General features: G+C 61.1%; 1 protein-coding gene across 1 annotated transcript in view; it reads left to right on the forward strand.

Moving 5' to 3' along the window:
* The window catches only part of LOC103603458 (potassium voltage-gated channel subfamily KQT member 1-like), a 76001-nt gene extending 66957 nt beyond the window's left edge, over positions 1–9044 (forward strand). The window contains exon 5 of the mRNA XM_008587973.1: positions 7775–9044. Coding sequence (XP_008586195.1) covers positions 7775–8008 — 234 coding nt within the window. The 3' untranslated portion in view covers positions 8009–9044. The remainder of the gene's footprint in view (positions 1–7774) is intronic.
* Positions 9045–21930: the final 12886 nt, after the last annotated feature.

Consider the following 21930-nt stretch of genomic DNA (forward strand, 5'->3'; position numbering starts at 1 on the left):
CCGTAACCTCTGTCTCCTCCCTGAGGTCGATGTGAATGTCTATGTGAGCCACCTCCGAGGCTCAGCCAGGCTGTGGGTGTGAGTTAGGGTTCGATGTTGGCCCCAACACAGCTGCTGGGGCTGGAGGAGGTGGCTGAGCATCCAGGTGGGGGCCACGCGGCCGGCCCACGGGCATCAGCTGGGCACATCAGTGACGCGGCACACACAGACCCTGCAGGCCGCAGACCAGGGGAGGGCAGGAGCCGCCTGAGAGCTCAGGGGGACACTCCAGCACCGAGAAGGAGCAGAGAGGAGGCAACGGGCTCACGCCCATGGCCACAACAAGGACTTTTGTCTTCTGCCCAGAGTGCCAGGGGGGCCTTCTCTGGGCTCTGAGCAGAGGAACAAGACCTCTCCAACTAGCAAGGTGAGAACAGAAGTCATGGAGGTCGCCCAAGTGAGGTGCTGCTGCGAGGTCTCCTCGCCAATGCCCCTGCTGGGCCCACGACCAAGCCACCATTGTCTCTCACCTCCAGAGGGAAGGCCCTGCCTGCTGATACCTCAGCCTGACGAGGCCACCCTAATTAAAGCGGGTTAGTGTAGACCCCAAAGCAAATGAAGACACATGGAACACGGTGCAGAAAAAGGACATTCCTGTTCGGTGAGGAAAAGATAGCTGGGTCAGTGGGTGGAGGAGGAGCAATGGGCGACCACTGAAAGCAGGTCTGCAGCTCGAAATCATTCCCACGTGAATCAAAGACTTGAGGGCGAAATACAAAACAAAAAAGTGCTAGAAAACAATATTTAAGCCCTGGAATAAGGAAGGCCGTGCATGCACAGAACTAAAGGAAAACGTGGATAGCTTTGACTACATGAAAAAGTGAGAAAAATGGGTAAAACTTCTATATACCCAACCGAAAGCAATAATTGCCAAAACCCATTTACAAAGCAAATGGCTCGCTAGGAAAAAATAGTTGTGCACATCAGAGAACAAACTCTCTTCACATGCAAAAGCCCTGACAGATCAGTGACAACGAAGAGTCACCCCTGCCTCTGCCCAGCACCCACCCTGAGGAGGGAGTGGCAGTGAGCTTCTGTCCCCTCACCCCGGCCTTGGGGCCCCAGGAGAATGGCCGGTGCCTCACCCTCTCACTGGGACTGTTGCAGTAGCCTGCTGGCTGGCCTCCCATGGTGTGTTTCTACACAGTGGTCCTTTCAAAACCAGGTCATATAACTGCCCTACTGGGCTCCCATCTCACTCCCAAGAGAAGCCAAGTTGCTCTTGTGGTCCCCAAGGCCCCAGGCCCCTCTGTCTTTTCCGTCTGGCCTCCTTTCCTTGACTACTCCCCTCCAGGCATCTCTGATATTCCTGAAACATGGCAGCATGCACCTACCTGCCTCAGGGCCTTTGTCCCTACTGTTCCTGCCTGCACAGGTCACGCCCCACCCTCGGGGCTCGCTGGCACCTGATCCGAGGCCACCTTCCTCCCTCTGCTCCTCCTAGAGACCTGGCCTTTCCTTTGCCCAAGGCACCTGGCATCGGCTATGTCTGCCCCTTCAATACCTGCTTGTCCGACTAGAACTAGGCTCCATGAGCCCCGGGCCTCCGCCTCTGGCACAGAGAAGGACCCAGCTACCATTGAGTGAGAGCTGCAGGGGCTCAGCCTCGCCTCCAGAGCCCCCAGGAGCCCTCAGCCTAGGGGGAGGGGAGGGGAATCTGTCCCTGGCCTGGGCCTCTTGACGCCTCAGGGCTGGGGAAAGCCCATCCCCCACAGAGAGATGAGGAATAACACACACAAATCACCCTTTCGTTAGGGCTCGTGGGGCTGGCGGGTCTTGCGGAGCTGGGTACGTGTGGAAATAGATCACAGCGTTTCATAAGGTCGTAATTTACGGCGGGAGACGGTGTAATTGTGTTTATGGCTTTGTTTTAGTGCTTCAGCTCTTGGAGGAAAATCTAGCTGCCGAGGTTTTACTGCCAGTCCCAGGGCAGCTGCTCAGCTGGCGCTTTCTGTACTGTGGCTGGCCGGCACGCACCCACAGGCCCCAGTGTGACTGAGGCCACCTCCTTGGGTGAGCATGCACCTGTGTGGGGGGCAGCAGCAGCGTTGGGTCCATGGAGGACACATGAGCAAACTGCCCGGGTTCAGATCCTGCCTCTGCACTTTCTGGCTGGACAACCTTGGGCAACACACTTTGCCTCCCTGAACCTCAGTTTTCCCATCTGTAAAATGAGGTGGGGTAATGTTTCACTCAGTAGGATGTTGTGAGGATCGAAAGCACTGACGCCTGAAGACGTGGGAACAGAGCCTGGTGTCTGGTGATAAGTCTCTGATGGCCGCAATTACTCCCCATTACTTGAGTGCATGTACCATCTGGACCATGTGCATGTGTGGTGAGGCCTGAGGCGCCACCCGTGCCTGGCTTAGGTGGGAGTGTTGGAGGCACTGGGGAGAGCTGGGGTGTGTAGGAGGTATGGGGGTGGCCTGGGATAGGTCTGAGGGGTGGTCTGCGCCTTGGCGCACCAACAGTCAGCAATCCATCCAGGCCGTGTAAAGTGGGGGCATAGGGTGAATCTAGCGAGAGCAGGTGCACAGACGTGTCAAGGAATCACTGCCAGGATAGCTAGCTGGGCTCCTGGCTCCTGCATGGCTTCCAGGCCTAGAACCCCCTCCCCAACTTCCTGCTGTCCCACTTGGCACCAGGCCAGCACCCAGTTGCTCAACGCCTGGTATTAAACATTCTGAGTATCACCCCTGAGAAGCAATTGGTAACTGTTGGCTCCTCAGGGCACACAGGAGCGAAGGCCAAGGTGGCCTTCACCCTGTACCCTACAGAGGGCCCTGGCCTGTCTCCAGAGGAGGTCCTGTGCCTTCAGCCACTGGCCGGCACCAGGGCTCCAGCCCAGGCCCAGCATGCCCAGCCTCCCTGCCCGGCCCTGGCCAGTCTGGCCCAGACAGCCCAAGGCGTCCACTAGGCCAGGCCTTAGGCAGGATCAAGGCTGGGCAGGTTCGGCAAAAATTTCCCTTGAAAGACTCTTTTTCAAGATTTTCTTTTGAAAACAAATTCATAACCACATCAAACAGGATCCCTTGCTCGGGTTTGGTCACCAGCCGCCCGGGGCTCTCTAACTAGCTGTTATTCTAATTGCCTTTTTCTCTTCCGAGGGCTGCATACGTCGTCTGACGGTTATTAATTTGGTGAGTTGAGGCGGGGCACAAAGGAGCTTTTGTTTCTTTTGCGCTTTTAATCTCTATCAAATTGCAAATAATGGCAAGATCCAAGATCCCCAAAACTGATCTGTCCCAGAGGCTCCTGGGGAATGTCGCCCCGGTGCCTGGACCCCTGCGGCTAGGGTCTGGCCAGGGCCACTCTGGGGTGGTTGAGGCCCTCTCTGGGCTCCCCAGTACCACAGCTACCACATATCTAAGCCCGAAGGAGGCACCTGCACTTAGAGCTGTGAGGGGAGAAGACCAGGCAAGGCCACATCAGGTGCGGCTCCATGAGAAGTGCTGTTGCTGGGGCTGAGCTCCAGAGCAGGGGGCCAGCAGGGCTGCCCACAGCCCAGGGCAAGGAGGCCCCACGACAGGCTGCTCAAGGAGCCCTGGCGAGCAGGAGACAAGACCCAGGAGAGCAGCCTGTATGCTCCTGCATGCACCTTCTCCCTGCATGTGACCCCCCAAGCGAGGGTCACTCGCTTTCCAGGCGAGGAAACTGAGATCCCAACAAAGGATGCAAATTGCCAGGTCTCTGCACCCAGACCAGCCCGACCACAGCTCAGCCCCCACCATGGGCAATCAGACAGCCAGCGGAGGACAGAGGCCCAAGGTGTGCTGGGCAGAGGGCACGACAGGGCCCTGGGGTCTGTGTGGGGCCGGGCAAACTCAGAAGCCAGACCCAGTGGGTGAGTGGTTCAGCCACCAAGCCCAAGGATGAAGGGCATAGCTCAGGGTAAGGGGTGTCCACACTGGCCTGGCCCTGGCCCTGGCCCAGAGGGCTCCCTAGGGCTCGACCCGCCCACTCTTCTCCACTCCTTGCCACACTGGGCACCTGACAGGGCAGGCGACTGACAGGAGCTCTGCCTATCAAAATTGGTAGGCATCCAGAAGGACCCTGCAACTGACCAGATGGACCCAGGAGGACTCCACAGGCATGTGGAGGGACCCTGCAGGCAGCCAGAAGAATCTGGGAGGACCCCCTGGGGGACCAGGAGGACTCTGCAGATGATCAGGAGCACTCAGGCAGCCCCCAACAGGTGGCCTGGAGGCTCTGGAGGGGACCCATTTGGCCAGAGGACCCCCACCACGTGATTTCCTTCCTGGCCTCCCAGACCCGCCCCTACCTTGGGTGAGGAGGGGATGGTGGCTTTTGGCCCCAGACTTTGGGATTCCAGTTCTGGGATTCAGCCCATGTCCTAGTTCACCCCCGGCCCTCTGCCTCCTACGGCCTCGCTAATAGGAGCATGGCCCTGGGATCAGAGACCCCGATAAGCCCGTCAAAGCCCCAGCAGCCAATGGGGCCAAGGTGAACTTGGGAACTGGGTAGAGCAGGGCAGAGGTTGGTGCTGGCCCGGGCAGCCTCAGGGACACCCTTCGGTGGCACTCGGAGGTGAGTTGGCATCCCCAGGCAGGAGGCTGAGGGCGTCTCTACAAGGTGCTAGGGCTCCCTGCCAGGAGTGGGGAGGCGGCGGCCACCCCGGGTGGCTGAGGACCAAGCCAGCAGACACGCCCAGCAGCCTCCACACCCTGCCTACAACCCAGCCACCAAGAACACCCTATAAAGGCCTCCATACCCATTAGCACATGTGGGGCTTCGACAGATGTTCAAGTACCGTAAAGTGAAAATTTATGAAACCACAAATTTTCTTCTGTGATGTATTTGGTGCTTTAATTGATGCCAAACCAGTCAATACCCAAGCTGGGCCTGCACAGTTAAAGTGACGTTAGACCACGCGGATACCAGCCTCGTTCAGCGCTGCTGGCCTGTAGATCCAGCAGGTGAATCTAGGCTTTGCCACCAAAGAGCAGCTTCCATCTGCTAGGCACCTGGGGCTCAGTTTCCCCATGTGGACCCTGAAGCCTGGGTGACCTCCACAGCCTTCCCAGGAAACAAGCCGCTGGTGGGACTGCAGGGGGTGGTCCTACCAGCTTCAGGAGCCACAGGGGTCTGGTGCGTAGGTGAACGAGAGGGACTGGTCTGTCTTTCCTCAGGCTGGTCCTCCTTCCACATGACCCTGCCTCACCCACTGTCGAGCATCCATCCCTCTTCTGAGCCAGTTCCGACCCTCTGCTCTCTCCAGCAACCCCGTCCCTCGAGTGCCCTCCCTACCCAACAACACAACCACCATGTCTTCTCGTCACAGCAGCCCCTGGTATGGAGCTGTGGGGTGAGAGCTTAGGCAGGATGGGGGCCACAGTGGTCCCAGCTGGACAGACCCCTCTCCTCCTGGGCCTCAGTGTCCACGTCTATAGCATGGGGTAGAGGTCTCTATGGGTGGTCCCTAAATGGCTTGGCAAAGAACTAAGGTGTTGGCAGGCACCTGGGCAAGGGGCGCTGGGAGAGTGGTCCTGGGCCCCCACCCCGGCCAAAGCACAGAAGCCATGCACCCCTTTCCTTTATAGCCTGGGCTTCCACATCAGATTTGTCTGGGAAAAATAAGACTAGGCTCCCTCTGGTCTGGGCGATCAGACCTCAGACATTCAGCTGTCCCTGGGCCCGAGGCAGGTAGGTCTCGACTCAGCTCACCACGACTGCAGCCACTGCCACTCGAGATTGGGGAGGTGGGTCCCCTGGGTGTCCTCCCCCCCACCCCACAGTAGAGGGTGCCCACCTAGCCCTGCCGGGCTGCTGGGACTGGCATTCTGGCCCTCACTGAGGAGAGACCCCTCCTCTCAGCCCCTCTGTTGGCCCTGCCCAGCCACCTCTCCCCTCCTGTTCACGCAGCATCCATGGCAAGAGGGAGCACTGGTGACCGCAGCTCCCACCTTTGGGAGCAGGGCCTGGACCTTTCCCGGAACCTGGCAAACTGGCAAACAGGGGCTCAGCCTCCAGCCGCGTGGGGTTTGTACACGCTTCACCCAGCAGCCCTCCCACCCTCACGGTCCAGCTCTGGGTCCAGCCCCAGCCCCCGCCCCCCTGTCCCCAGCCCATCCAGCCAGGTGGGCAGAGGGGGGCCCAGGGGACAGGCCTGCTGGGGTAGCCTGCGGCTCACACGTAGTCCAGGGATGATGGCCTGCTGCACGTCCTTGGAGCCAGAGACACCCAGTCCTCAGGCCCCAGTGGTTGACATTTGGCTGAGTCATCTTTGTGGCTTTTACCCGAAGCCACACTTTTCCCTGAAGCAGTGCTGCTGTTCTGCCTTAATCGTGCTGATCTGCTGATCCCCACAGACTCCTCCGCCTCCCCTACCATTTCTGGTCTTTCCAGTGCTGCAGACACCTGTGATGGGGGAGGGGAGGGGCCCACTCTGTCCTCTTACAGAGCACCCCAGGGCACCAATCCCACCATGGCTGCCATCTGAGCTTTGCATCCTCCCCAGACCCTCAATGGTGCCAGGACCCCCCAGGTCTGCAGCTCACTGGCTGGGCACCTGCTTCTGACTCACCCTCCTAGGGGAGGGGCCCCCAGCCTGGACTCCCTCACCTGCCCTCCTCCTGCCCCTGAGCCCTTCTGACTCCCTGTTGGGGCTGGCCAGCCACTTCCCACCCCCAGGACTGGGATTCAGCCCCCTGCCCCAACTGTGCTGTCCTTCCAAGGAGTTTTCAGGTCACCTGGCTCGGGGGCTTCTCTGTTGACCTCACAGCCATCGTGTGGCCCCTGTTGAGACCTACTCTGTACCGCGTGCATCTCGGGTCCTGTCCTGCCTCTAATTCCCCTCTGGCTTCACAGAGCTGCCACCCCAGCACTTAGCATATAACAGGCCATGTGGCTGGCCAGAGAGAGGTATTGGGGCACTGACCTGCCCTGTGGGGGGTGTGGAAAGATGGTGCTGTCCCTGCTGAAGGACAACAGAAAGGACCTCGAAGAACAAGCCCTGGATGGGGGCAGAAGAGAGGCCCCAACCCGCAAGCCCCTCCTGCAGTGACCCAGAAGGGTCCCCCCTTGCCCACCCAGACAGGGCCCCCCCTCTGGCCCCTGACCCCTCTCAGGCACCTGTCAGTCAGCCGCCCCTTCGCCACTATTGTGTGCCAGCCTGCTGGCCTCTACCCCTCTGTTTTAACTCTCCTCCAGGCTGAGCAGACACAGCTCCCAGCCTCCCTTGATCCCCCACCCCAAGGGCCCCCAAGCCTGGCCCCAAGAAGTTAAAGCCTATAGCAAAGCCAAATACTTCAAGGCTCAGTCCCTGGTGTAGACCCAGCCATGCCTGGATGCCACCCAGAGGACCTGGCCAGAGGCTTCATGGGCCAGCAAGCCCCAGGGGGGACCGAGGAGCTAACTCAGCCACCAGACCTGGGGGTGAGGGCCAAGGAGTAGGAGAGGTGAGCTCCTCCCACCCCACCCCCTCGCTGAGGCTGTCCCTGTGCAGGCACACACAGGGACTCACAGCCTGTGGGCCCTGGACCCCAGGGGGCACACACATGTACATTCCATACGCACACACAGGCGTGAGTGAGGGCCGCGCACACACACGCGGGTGCACACGTGCGTGCTGCCCTGCACACAGCATGAGTCTGCAGAGTCACCTGGCACCCCTGCCTGCCCCGGGCCGCATCGAGCCCAGGGCTGTCTGCGCACCTGGGCTTCCTCCCACCTCCAGACCCACGCTCGCCGCTCACGTCCGCTTTTGTCCCTGCAGGTGATGCAGCTGGACCAGAGGCTGGTGGTCATCACGGACCTGCTGCACCAGCTGCTCTCCTTGCACCGTGGCAGCCCCCCGGGCGGCGGTCCCCCCAGCGGGGGCGGGGCCCAGGTGGTCCAGCCCTGCAGCGGAGGCAGCTCCATCAACCCCGAGCTCTTCCTGCCCAGCAACTCCCTGCCCACCTACGAACAGCTGACAGTGCCCGGAAGGGGTCCCGACGAGGGGTCCTGATGGGGGCTTGGGGCAGGGGGGCATCCTGAGAGGGGAGGCCCAGAGTAGCTCCTCCCAGCTTGCCCCACCTCCCTCTCGGCAAGGGGCACCCACCTGGTCACGAAAGCCCAAGAGAACAGCCCCATGCTCCAAGGCCCAGGACAGCCAGTGGCCACGCCACCCGGCGGAGCCTGACCCTGGGGGTTCACCAAGGCCACCCCTTCCAGGTCAGTGGGCACTAGAACTTCGCTCGGTGTGGGGCCCCTCTCAGGAATGAACCATCAACCCTGAGCTCTAGCCCCCCCATCCTGATGACAACATCGCTTGCATGGTGGCTGGGACACAGGTGTGGGGGGTCAGGCTGGCCTCCCTAGGGCCACATTTAGTGGCATGGGCCTGGCCCGTGTATGGCCAGGAAGCAGCACAGGCCGGGCGCAGGCCCACCCTGATTGGCCCAGGGGGCTTCCTGAGGGGAGACAAAGGAACAGCCTGGACAAGAGCCATGGGTAGCCTGACCCCCAGCCTCAAATCCAGGACCCACAGGGAGCAGGCAGGGCAGGGCAGGCCCAGCCCTTGCTGACTAGAGGACAGCCCGTGACAAAGGCCTGCCAGGGCTCTGGGCTGGGTTTTCTCACTCCCAAGAGATGCTGCCCATGAACAGGGGCCTGGGACAGACACACCTGAGACCACAGCTTCCCTACGTGCCTCACTGAGAGGGGAGGGAACCCACCTCCCTGCTGTGGGCCGGCAGCTTCTCGTACCCATTCTGGAGAGGAGGGTCCCCAAACCCTGCTCTGCACAGCCCCCGCCTCCAACTCCTTGCCCGGCCTGAGCAGCTGTACAGATGCACACAAGGGGACTGTCACATGCCTTCGGCCAGCTGCTGAGCCGCAGAGGAGCCACATTTCTACACAGGACAGGGGTTGCTTCTGGGCATTATGTCTTCTAGATATCAGAATAATTTGTGGTGATTTGGAATCTGTGTTTTAATGAGTTTCACGGTGTGATTTTGATTCTTAATTGCGCAGGCTTTTCCTAATAAACGTGGAGAATCACAGGCTCGCCTCGATTCCTGGGGATTCCGTTGGCTCTTTAGACAACCCGGGGTTGCCTTGGCCCTCCCCTGCCCTCCTCCCACGGCTGCCCGCAAGCATCTGGGCTCCCTTCCCCCACAGGCCCTGCGCAGAGCCTGGGGAAGGCAGCGGACCCTCACCCTCAAGGCCTCCCTCTCGGACAGGACCCCCGCAGGTCCCCTGGAGGCAGGTGCCAGGGGACCACTGAGCAGAAACGGCATGTCCAGCACAGAGGAGCAGGCAGGGTTCAAGGAGCTCAACAGGGCTGCAAGATGCCATCAAAGGCTCCTGCCCAGCTCCGTGTTCCTTGAGTCTTCCTGGGGCTTCCCCTGGGGTTGCCCTAGCCACACGGTGTGGTCACACTGTGGTTGCTGCCTGTCTCCCAGGAGACCCTGAGGCCCTCGGCAGGAGGGCTTGTCCCTGTGGGGTTGCGGTGCTGGGGCAGCTGTGCTGTGCTCCTGGGCATCCAGCTTCAGGGATGCACTCGGGCCCCTCCACTGCCTCCCCAGGCCAAGCTGGCCTCAACAGAGGACCCACGAGGCCCACCATAGGAGCAGGGCCCGTCCAGGCCCACCCTGCCCATCCCAAGCACTAGACTCCTGAGGGGTGGGTGCAAGGAGGGGCCCAGGGCTCCTGGGGTCCTCACATACTCACACCTGCCCACCTTGAGGCCCCAATTTCCCCCAGGAGTAACGATGCTCCCTCGGCCTGTCCTAACCCTGTGCCCATGGCTCTCTGCGTGGCCCTCCCATCCTGCGAGTGGAAACGGTGCCAGTGCCAGAGCACAGGCGCAGACCCGCTCAGCTGGGGGGAGGCATGTGCTCCCTGTACCTGCACACCCCAAAGATTTTTGATCATTTCTCAACCCTTTGAGGCAACGTCCCCCTCCTGTCCTCCTTCCAGACCCCACCAGGAAATCCCAAGCTGCCAGGGCTGGGGGCACCTGAGATTTCAGGGGAGGGGCTGTCGCACGTCCACTGGAGGGGACAGAAGATCCATGTTCCTGTGTGGAGTGCTGGCTGAGGATCCTGTCAGAGGACAAGGCTGTGGGTCCCCCTTCCCGCTGAGCCCTGCTGAGCCTGTACCTCCCAGGGGCCCCGGGGAGCCCAGCCCTGTCTCCCACCCACGGGATCCTGGTGTCTGGCTGGACCAGCACTGACCAGTGCGGGGCAGGGGCGAGGGGCCTCCCGGTTCCGGCCTGCACCCACACCCACACCCACACCCACGCCCACGGGGGAGGGGGCGGGGCGCGGGAGGGGCCGGGAGGCGCAGGAGCCACAATCACTGAAAGGCAGGAGCTGTTGTTTCCTGGTTGGGTAAATATTTGTGGAAATCCGGGGATGGAAGGCAGAGCCCTCCACAGCGCGCAGGCCCCTGCCGCCGCCTGGGACCCCTGCCCACAGCCCGCGGGGAGCTGGGGTGGGGCGGCCCGTCTGGGCAGGGCACGGTCCCTGCACCCAGCCGCTCTGGTGCGCGGATTATCGACAGCACACAAAGTGCCCGAGTGCTTCACTCCGGACGGGCCATTGCAGCCCTCTCGGGTGTGAAATGCAATTTACCTGAAATAAAGCCCAATTATGGAATTAGCTAATTAAAGCTGCGGTGGAGGCTGGGCCCGGCCGGCCGGACGCTCAGTGCCTGCCCAGTGCCCATGGTCTAAGGGAACAGATGGCGCCCCGGCCCGCGGCGCCGGCCACATTCCTTCACTCTGTCCCCCGATAAGTGACCTAGACAGCACACGACCATCTGGTGTGTGACACGTCCTGTGGGCCCCGGACAATGGCCCGGCAGACCTCTCCGTGAGAGGGCCGTCGCCTGGGCAACGGTGGCATGTGCAGCCCAGGCCCATTCCCGGCCCCTCCCTCGGCGCCTTTCTTTGGGCCCTTTGTGGGCCTCGCCTCGGCTGCCTGGCGGCTCGGGGCTGACAATATCCCTGAGTGCTTGTCCGCAGAGCCGGCCTTTGTCTCCAAATTGGGCTCCCTTAGTGAGGTCCTCAGTGGCCAGTGGGTGCCAGGAGCATCTGCTGGGGGTGGCCGGATGAGGGGGCTGCTCCTGCTTCCTGGGGCACCCACCTCCTCTGCCCAGGTTCCCCTCCCCCACCCACCCGAGATGGCATCTCACAGGCACTGGGCTTGGCGTGGGGCAGCCAGTCTCTGGGGCTGGCATCCGCCAAACCTGCCAGGGGGCCAGGAGGAGGAGACATGGGTGGGGCAGGCCTGCGGCCCTTTAGCCTCCCACCCCTCCCCTGGCTGTGAAAGCGGACAGGAGAAGTGCCCCCTTGAAGGAGCCGCAGGGAGGGGCTTTGATGGAAATAAGGTATATAAGCTCTGGACCTAGGCATACAGTGGGTGCTTAATAAAGGCAGCCAGACAACTTGGGTAGGTGATGCTGGGCTCTACCTCCTCGCTGTGCCCCTGCCTGGCCTGCTTAGCCCCTTGGAGCTCCTTCCCGGCCCCTCCTGCATCCAGCCTCACCCCCTCGGAGCCAGAGCAAGCTGTCCAAACCCAAGCTGGCTGCTCCCTGGCCTGCTCTGAGCTGGCTCTGGCTCCCCACTGCCAAGCCGGCCTGTGAGGCCCTATGCCCGCCGAGGGCACCTCTCGCCATGAGCCCAGCTGCTCCAGCCAAGCGACCCCCTCCCCCCAGCTTCTTCCTGCACCCTGTCCCCAAGCTTCCAGCAGGCACAGCACCCCTCCCCACTCAGAACCTCCTCTGAACATCATCTTGGCAGGCAGCCCCCACGGTGGGGGTGGGGAAGTGATCCAGAGCCGTGCCCACCACCCACCACTGGAGGACGGACTGTGCTGACATTTTGGGGTCCCAAGAGGAGGCTGAAGCCTGGCCCCAGCTGGATGCTCAAAGTGCCAGTCAAATTAAGGAGTAAAATGAGGGTTTGGAAAGAGGCTACTGGCACTGCTCAGGCCACAGAAGTGCCTGGACCCAGGCAGGGCACACCAGGTGGTGCCATGTGATGGATACCCGTGGGAGGGGGGCTGCACCCTCTGCCCCTGAAGGAGGGGATCAGGCCGGGTGCTTTGACCTGGGGCAGCCTGACAGCGGCAGCTGGGGGGATGACGAAAGGCAGGCGAAGGCTCCCGGTGACACCCCACACAGCCCAAAGCCAGCAGCCATCGTGGGAGTCTGCTCCTGCAGGACCGGGACCTCCCCCACTAATGGGCAGCAAGTCCCCATTTGGAGGACCCTTTCTAGCTGAGCTGAAACCTGCCTTTCCCTCACTCCTGGCCTCATCCTAGTATGGCCTGCTGGGCCTTGGGATCCCGGTGGCTCACTGGGGATCTCCTAGGTGACTCCGCGTCACTGTTCTCAGCCCCCAGTGGCATCCTCCATCCCTCTCTTGCCCCTGCCTCTATTCTTGTGGCCCGGGGGTCCAGTGAGTTGGGGAGATGGGGCCTGTGGCCTGAGCTTTGGTGTCGCCACTCGTTCTGTCCCTCAGCCACTGTGGGTCCCCCCTCTCCCCCCGGTCAGCCAGGGCAGCTGGGCCTAGAGCATGGGGCAGCCAGAGCAGAACAAAACAGAGCTTCAGTCTCCAGCGACCTCTGCGTGCAGAGGGCAAGGGGCCAGGCCTCTGGAAGCTGACTGCTCCCACCCGGGCCCTCTCCTGCTCTGTCACGCAGTGGAGCCTCGGCAGGCAAGCCCAGTGCCTGCAGCCAGGTGGCACACCGGCCCATGGGGAGGCCACCTCTGACCTCACCAGCCAGCTGCTGCTATCTCACCTGCTGGGGACGGGGATTGCCTCTGGCTCCCACGAACCAGGCCCTTGACAGTGGCCAGCAACACTCACCTAAGAAGGGTCTTTCCTAAAGATGGGCTCCTGGCCAGTCGAGGGGTGGGGGCTGCCACCCCTATCCCAAGGCCTATGAGGCCAGGGTACGGGCCCCTCCCCACCCAGACCCAAGCCCTGGATGTGTGTCAGGGAGAGAGGGATCCACTCTGGGCCCCAGATCCTTCTCTCAGCAGGTACTCTGGGCCCGATTCTGTCACTTGGCCCTCCTCACAGCATCCCTGTAAGGCACCTCGGGTGTTTCCCTGCAACCCCACCCCTCCTGCAGCCCCCGCAACCCAAGGTGCCTGAGTGAGGTGGGAGGTAGAGGAGGTGGGGAGTCTGGCCCGGGTGGCCCTACAGGACCCAGTGAACACTCAGACCCCAACCACGAGCCTTCACCCCAGCACCCACCTATGCCACCCAGAGGGGACGGGTCTGCCCTTAATCCCCAGAGTGAAGCCCATCCCCACACATCACCCGTCCCCAGGCTTGGGTTTCACACATGTCGGGCAGTGACTCCTCAGGCAGAGAAGACACGAGCCATCCCGGACACGGCCGAGGACAGGGACAGAGGACAGAGTCCATCCTGGTGCCCTCGGGGACCTTGCACACCTGTTCCTTCTGCTTCCTGGGGTGGGCCCAGATTGCAGGGGGTGGGGGTGTTGAGACCAAGTAGAGAGCTTGTCACTTAGGCGCTGCAGTGACTCCCACCCGCCCACAACTCTGGAGCCCCGCACCTACCCCTCTCTCTACCCAGCCCCTCTACACCTCGCTCGGTGGAATTCTACAAGTTTCCAGCCCGCAGGAAGCACACAGTCTTTCCAAGTCATCTCAGCAGAGCAGCGTCAAACCAGAGACACGGCCACGTGGGACCAGTCGCGTGGCAGCCTCATCCTCCTGCCACCTGCACCCTGGGAAGCCGGTGACAGCAGCAAAATAAGGGTGAGGTGGTGGCTGGGGGTGCTTGAGTGGGGAAGGGACTCGGACTGAGGGAGATGCTCAGAGCAAAACGGCTCAGAACAGACGGATCCTCCCCGCCCGGTGCAGATGGGGAAACCAAGGCTCAGGGCAGGCCTGGGCCCAGCACAACACTTGTTTGTGTGACTTTGCATCGGAAGAGCCTCAGCGAAGAAATGGGCTGGCCCTTTAGCTCAGCTGGTCAGCACACGGCGTTATAACACCAAGATCTAGGGTTCAAATCCCCGTACCAGCCAGCCACCAAAAAAAAAAAAGAAATGGGACTTCCAAGAGCAGAGAAGGTGGTTTCTGCGCCAAGAAGCCAAAGGGCAGGGAGGGAGGGTCTAGATCGATCTTGGGGCTGGAGGCGGCAGATCCGAACAAAAGACACAGAACGTTGCCAGGTGGCCTGGGCACAGCTCCTCTGCTGGCCCACAGAGACTGAGAAGCCACAAAGCACCGGGCCTGCCTGATGCAGCCAAGGGCCAAGTAGCCCTTCAGGACCAAGTGGCCCTTCTGGACATGCCCACTGATTCCAAGAAGGCTGCCATTGCGCCTGCCACCCAGGGAAAATCCAAGCTTCCCAGCTGGATCCTCAAGAAATTCTGTCATCCCGACCCCTGGTGTGACTCACCAAACTCTACTGAATTGCTGTTGGTTGTGTCTCAACTCTGTCACCCCAACACCACCCTGACGCACGCCCCCATGCGTGCACACACGCGAGCCCACCCAGTGCTCTGTGGTGAAGGTGGAGCCTAGAAGACGGCGTCTCCTTGTTCCCGTCCCGGCTCACCCTGTGTCGCTGCAAGTCCTTGGGCAGGGCCCTAACCTCTCTGAGCCTCAGTTGGTCATTGCAGCCCCAACGTCACAGAGCCGACAGCAGGGCACTGAGCCGGTGACAGAGGCTGCTGCGCGCAGGGGAAACACGTGTGTTGGCTGTTCTCTTTAGCCCGGCAACACCTCTCAGCATGTCGCTTTAACACCGAAATGGTCCGGGAGACAGAAGTCTCCACAACAATCAGTGTTGAGCTGCCGGGCAGTGCGTGGCCCAGCGCAGGGGACCCATGAGGCAAAGGCCCCACACTCCACCCCGTTCCCCCGGAACGGTCGAGCGAGCACACAGTGGCTCTGGGCCCACGGGGAGGAGCAGCCCTCACAGCAGGGCCCCGACGCCCAGTGTCAGAAGCCCCCTCGGCACCCCCAGAGGGCCAGAGAATCTGCCAGAGGGGCTGGGGCAGGCACATGGGGGCACTCACCCCAGCCGTGCCCTCTGCCCACTCCCAAGCAGGCCTGGCCCACAGCCCCTCTGCCAGGGACAATAGGAATGACAAGCCGGAGATGGATCAGCCGGGCTTGGGAAGAGGAGGCTCGTGCGGGGAGAGGCCACGGCCCCGGCCTGGGGCTTCCCGAGGCATTTGGGGGGTGGAGATGTGCAGGCCCTGAGTGCTGACGGGCCGGGGACCCTCACACGGCCTGGGAGAAGGGCCCATCCCGGGGACAGGCAAGGCCCCTCAGGAGAGACTTTCCAGAGAGGGGTTGCCAGGACAGTGGGTAACGTCATTAAGTAATCAAAGAGTCTTAATCGAATCCCTCTCCTGTCTGCGGGATCGCGACAGAGGACTTTGGAGAGGAGACGAAGACGTGGGCAACAGCCTTGGCGCTTCCGCCCCCCCTGGCTGGCCCTGCCACGTGGGAGCCTGCGGGCTCTGCTCCTCCCGTAACTCCGTTTTTGACCCTAAGCCAGGCCTGTCTCCTCTCTGGGCCTCCTCCGACGGTGCTGGAGTGAACCCGCACCACCCATGTTGACAGGGACATGCTCTGTCCCACTGCTCCGGGAGGAGGCCTCCTGGGCATCCCCTCCATGCCCCTCAACAATGCGGCTGCTGAGAACCACACCGACAGCAGGGGAAACTGAGGCATGGTGAGCCACAGGATGGGGAGGGCGTTTCGAGCTTCTGAGGCCTGAATTTCTGAGCTTGGGCCTGGTACCTGACCGCTTTGTGCCTCGGTTTCCCCATCTCTTAAACGTGGCTGAGATCACGTCCAAGTCACCAGTGATGGGATGTGACTCCATACTCCTCACGAAAATCTGCTGCTCTGCTGTGCTGATAACCACCCTGAGGGCAGCAGGGGAGACTGGAGGGTGACACGTGCAGACAGACTGTCACCTGTTCCTCTGCGGCTGCTCCAGACCACTCTTATGACCTGGGAGACCCTTATTCACGGCACAAGTCACCTCCTACCCCGCCCACAGCTCATGGAAGCCCCAGACCCCTACTTGTTTGCTGTATAAGCTTCAACCATCTGACCTGTCTTTGGATCTCCTATTTTGTAGGACTCTTGTGCAAACGCACGTAATTTAAATTTTTTTTTCTCCTGTTAATCAGCCTTATGTATGTTTAATTCGTAGCTACACAAAGAACCTAGAAGGGAGAAATGACTTCATTTCTCGCTCCCCTACATGACCCAGAGCACCTGTGCCTTCCCCAGCATGAGCAGAGAGGGCCAGCCTCTGCCCTTGCTGCCTGCAGAAGTTGAGCCGCCCTGGGGAGCAGAGGCCAGTGAGTCAGTCCCCGTCCCCCAGCACCTACCCACTCTCTCTTCTCCTCCGTCCCCACCTGCCTCGCCCCTGCCATCAGCCTCAAGGTGAAGCCAGCAGAGCTGTGCCCTGAAAATGGTCCACACACCCCGCGTGTGTCCAAACGGCTTCAGTTACTGGCGCCTGGCTGGCCCAGCCCCCGGAGAGCCCTGCCAAGGCCTGGCACCACTGCCCCCGCAGCCCAAGAGGCCTCAGGGCACAGGCAGATTGCTTACCCACTGCTGCCCGCCTGTTCCCCGGGGAAAAGGCCTCATTGTTCCCCCCACCCCGGCCACCGCCTGGCTCAGGAGACACCCGGTCACCAGGCCTTGCAGAATCCACCTGCAGCCGCACCAGCTCCAGGAAACCGAATCCCCGCGGCAGATGACAGCCGCGGGTGGCAGGACAGAGTGCCCATTCAGCCTCCACTGGAGCCGGCCTGGCCCGACCTGGCGGCCGCCTCCCCCACCTGGGCCCTCCCACGCCTGAGCACAGGCCTCATGGAGCCAGCGCCGCCCAGGCTGCCTGCCTAGGGGCCCTGGCCAGGGACAGAGGGCTGGGATGTGCCCCACCCTGGGTACCCAGGACAAGTGTGAGGAGGGGTGGAGAAGGTGGCAGAGACCCTGTCCCACTTCCAGTGCCTCACAGACAGCAGGCAGCCCAGTGCGGGCCTGAGGTACCCCACAAGCCAAGCATTAATAGGACTTTCCCCCACCTGGCAAGTCTGACTACCCCCATTTTGTGGATGAGGAGCCCAAAGCTGGAGCACTCACCCACCTGCCCAGGTTTCTACATGGACGAGGAGTGGTGCTGGGTGGGGCCACCCCTGCCCCATGCCCAGATTCAGGGTCCCCTCTAAGTAAGCAGATGGAGAAGGTGGCCTAGAAGGGGCACCAGGCTGGGCAGCAGCCCACAGGGAGAGGAGACAGGCCACGGCATGGGGGCTCCTGGGTTCATTTCACAGATGGGCAGCTGGAAAGTCCTCCCCAGCTCCTCCCCTCTTTAACAGCCTGGGGGAGAAAGCCAGAGTGACTTGGGGTCCTGAGACCACCAGATACAGAGGGTCTTACTGGTCTCTCACGGCCTGCCCCCGACTCCCAGCCCTGGCCTCTGCATGAGTTCTTTCAGCCCTGGACTTCAGCTAAAGGCCCCTAGGACCCGGGTGGAAGGATGGCTGAGCCTGTGGCCTTGTGGGCCCCATGGAGGCAGTAGGGGGACTAGGCTCCAGCCCCAAGTGATGCTGACACCCCTCCCCCAGGCAGAAAGAGGCCTTTCTCTTCCAGCGGGTCTCCAGTTGGGTCTCTGGCCAGACTGGCTGATTACGGGCCAGGAAGGAAGAGAGGGATGGAGTGGGCAGGGAAATGGAGGTGGGCTCAGGTCACCGGGGCCTCCATACAGGCCTGTCCCTGCCCCGGTGAGCCATCAGCCCCTCAGACACCCAAGCCCTAGGCAGTGCAGGGCACACCCGGATTCTGCAGCCAGACCCCAGGCTCTGATGCTCCTTCCAGGCTGCCCTGCACTCCGTCCTGATCATCAGTCCCAGGCCAGCACTCAGATCTCCACCCCCGGGCTCAAAGGCAGCCCTGCCTTTTAAAGGCTAGGCCACGAGTTGCCTGTCATTCAGCTCTTCTGCCCGGTTGGTCACACTGAAAAGAGCATCCTGTGACTGGGAGGAATGAATGTCGGCTCCAACCCAGCTCAGGATCCGGGCAGGAGGAGGCACATCCAGGCCCAGCCCTCCGTGCTCGGCCCACCCTGCAGCAGCTGCCCCAGCTCCTCCCAAACGCCACTCCTGGCATGACCACCGCCACCACCCCTTCCCACCCAAGTCCATTTAGAAACTCCTACTCATCCTCCAAAGCCCAGAACGTTGGGCCCCTCTCCCATGAAGCCTTCCAAATGTGGCCCTGGCTCTGCAGCCAGAGACCTTCGCCGCACCTCACGTGTGGCCCACAGGTGAGCCTGCAGGTAAGTCAGCCACATCACAGAGGGGAGAATCCCTGACCCTTAGGACAGCTGGCAGCCAAAGCCCCCATGCCTGCAGGCCAATGCCAGGCTGGACGAAGAGCCTCTACACGCCCACGCACCCCTGGCTATGCACCCCTATCGGGGTTTGCATGTATGTGCTGGTCCCTGAACCCCAATTTCTGAGAATATTAGTTGGCAGCGTAACTCTTACTAGAGTGTTATCGACTTCTCGGCTTTTAGCTCGCTCTTTCTGACCAGTATTTGCACACAAGAAGGACAACCCGAACAAGACCTCGTCTGAGCCCTGAGGTACGCATTTGTGGCCAGCTTTGAGACATTCTGGCCCCTGCGAAGGGGAGATACCTGAAGGTCTCCACAAATCATGACTCAGTCTACCACTCATGGCCCCCAGCACCCTCCTTCATCACACCCTGAACAGAATCCCAGGTCCCAGCCCCAACCAGCTGACCCCAAGATGGACCATCGTCCCTCTGCCCCCCTCTTTCCCATTCACGATGTGCTCGGGCCTTCCTCTTCCAGGAGACCACCTCGTCACCTGCAGGCCGGTGCTGAATGAGGTGAGACAGGTGGTGACCACAGATGGACCTCTCCCTGAACCGCACTACCATGATCCCATTTGTCCACGTGGGGAAACTGAGGCCCGGGACAGCCACACACACTGTCCTCCGTGCTTCACACGACCCTCCAGGCCTTTAGGGGTCCTGGAGGTTACCAATGCAGTTTACCTTGGCCACAGCCCCTCATGGGCATCCAACCCCGGGGGCCTGGCTGGTGGGTGCCCAGAGTCTGAGCTACAATGCAGAAAGTCCAGGGGGCCTTGCAGGGGCATCTGAAAGGGCCCAGCCATCTCCAGGGCTCCCGGTCCTTGGCCCTGCCTGTAGCCCCAGCTGTGCCTGCAGAGGAGTCATGGGTTTCCTCTAACGCCACCCCACACGCATTCCACACTTCCAGAGGGCCAAGTCCCGAGCAAGGAAAAGGCCTACCCAGAGCGGGGGCTCTCCAAGCTGTGATATAACACGTCCATTTCCAAAGAGTGCCCCGATTTTTAAACCAGTAAAACACAGTGAAGCTGCTGTTTTCAAAGATTTAGGCATTAATGACTATGGGAAAAACACAAAAACTTGTCCAGGTAGCCAGTGTGCCAGTTTTCAGTATTTCCTTCCCCAATATATACTGTCCCACACCCGGTCCCCTCCACCCACCCTCCCTCAAGGATTCTGGCCAGGACACCCCGCTCCTGAGAAAACCCGGTGAGGGGCCGGCTGGCCAAGACAGGGCCTTGCCGGGCCAGGGCAGGGGGCAGCGGCCCTCATCCCGGGGTCTCTGCCCGAGGCTGCGAGCGAGCGGGCCAGGCCTGGGGGGAGGGCTCCGAGGCTCCGAGGCTCCGNGCGCGGCGCGGGGGAACCCTGGCACCCTCTCCCCGCGCCGGCGGAGCTTGGAGGCGGCCTGGTAAGTCATGGCAGACGTGGGGTCTCCGTCCACCGGAGCCAAGGATCCTGGGCCTTTCCGATCCACCGGCATGACACTCCGACGCCCCACGGAAACAGCTTCCCAGGCGCAGGCCGGGCCCGCACCATCTCGGGGGTCCGCGGCCTCCAGCGCCGCCTCCATCTCCAGCCCGAGCTGAGCGCAGGCCTCTGGCCCCAAACGGGAGACGCTCTGGGGGCTCCCCAGCCTCGGGGCCTGTGCCCCGAGCCGGCTCAGGCCTACCGCCCAGGCTGCAGGGGTGGGCCCCGGGGCTGGGCTGGGGGTGTGGACAGACTGCATGGAGGAAGGATGCCGGAGAAGGGCCCTCTGCCATGTGCCTGCGTTGCAGCAAAACTCCAGCCACCAACTTAGAAAACCTACACGCTGGGGGGTGGAGATGGACTTGCTTCCCCACCAAGCTGGACACAGAGCTGTTTTCTGGTGAGTACATAGTCCCCGCACTCAACTCAGCCAGAGACCGTGAAGAGGAGCACCGTTTGTTCCTTAGTTTCTGTTGTCATTTTGCAGTTTGCCCAGGCAAGGGCTGACAGGCAGCGGTAGGAGGATCTGGCAGCTTTAGCCTCAGCGGAATCTGAAGTCAGCCATCGTGATGACCCTGGTCCAACTGCCACCGGCCCAGTCCAGGCTCCTGCAAGGCGTCCTGCCCTTCCCCACCCGGCCAGAGTGCCTGCAGCGCCTCGCGGCCAGCCCTCTCCACCTGCTCCTCCTTGATGCTCTGGGGCCTCTGGGGGGCTGCTCTTCCCTGGACAGTCCCCAGGAACCTCACTCTTTGTGCCAGGTCACACCTCCCTTACCTGGCTCCTTGTGGGGAGCCCCGTCCACCTTCCCCTCTGGGTGCCCGGCACAGGGTGTGGTCCACACCCTAGCAGGTATCCCCCCTATCTAGGGGACCTCATTGGGGGCTCCAGCAGACACTCAGGCCCAGGCCTAAGGGCTCAGACAATCCCTGGTGCCCATCCTGCAGGGCACTGCCCCTGATCTGTGCCAACACAGTGACAGGCGCCTCGTGGGCTGGGGCGGCTCATAGGAAATGCACAGCCAGGAGGCACCATGGAAGTTCCCGTGGTCACAGGCTGGAAACCATTTCCTATCAGTGTGGAAATAAAAGGTGTCCCCTCAGACCTCCCCTTTCTTTTCTTTCCAGGAAACAGTTCAAATGAGATTTTTGCACCCATTTGAGACAAACATCTCTTGGTCCTAACCCCCTGCAGTCACTTCATTAGCCAGAGGCCTCCATCTTCCTCTGGGGAAGTCTGCTCAGCCAAGCTTGCCTCCACCCTGCAGCTCGTCCTGGGACGGCAGCCTGCTGTGAGCTGGCCTGTGCCTCGCCGCCACACTGGACCCACCACTTTTCGTTACAAATCTGCACCCACATGCAATTTCCGAGAGCATTTGCATGTTCATGTGCGTGCTGCCCCTTCCCAACAAAAGCATCTTCCAAATCCTGTGACGGGGGGCTTGGAGCTTCCTCTAGCACACTCACTAAGACACAGGCCGTCTTCTCCAATTTCAGTGTTGTCACCAGCTGCTTGTCTTGCTGAGCTCCCTTCCAAACTCACTGTCACTTTATCACACTCACATTGTGGGGCTCTTAAACCTCTCATTTTGGTTAAATATTTTCAATTAAAACATTATATCTACATGTGTGTGTATGAGTGTGTAGAGATAAATATTCTTATGCTTTAAAATATGTTCTTTGGACCTAAAAAGTGAATATCAGTTCCATTCATGTAAAGTTGTATAGAGCCCCAAACTGCCATCCGTGGTTATTCCGGGTAGTAGAATCCATCTGGGAGAAATTTTACTTTCTTTTTTTTTTTTTTTTCCTTTTTGTCTTTTTTTCGTGTCCGGCAACGGATCGCAACCCTCAGTGTCGTGCCCATACCGGACCGGGGACCGGCAACGGGATCGCAAACCTCGGTGCTGCACCCGCACCTCGCTCAGCCAGTGAGCGGGAACCGGTCTGTATGTGGGATCCGAACCCTCGGCGGGAGCGCCGCCGCACTTCCCAAGCGGCGCACTGTAGCAGTGCGCCACCGGGCCGGCCCTTACTTTCTTTTTTTATATATCTCTGTAT

This window comes from Galeopterus variegatus, unplaced genomic scaffold (genome assembly GCF_000696425.1).
Source record: "Galeopterus variegatus unplaced genomic scaffold, G_variegatus-3.0.2 Scaffold4612, whole genome shotgun sequence".
NCBI classification, from domain to species: domain Eukaryota; kingdom Metazoa; phylum Chordata; class Mammalia; order Dermoptera; family Cynocephalidae; genus Galeopterus; species Galeopterus variegatus.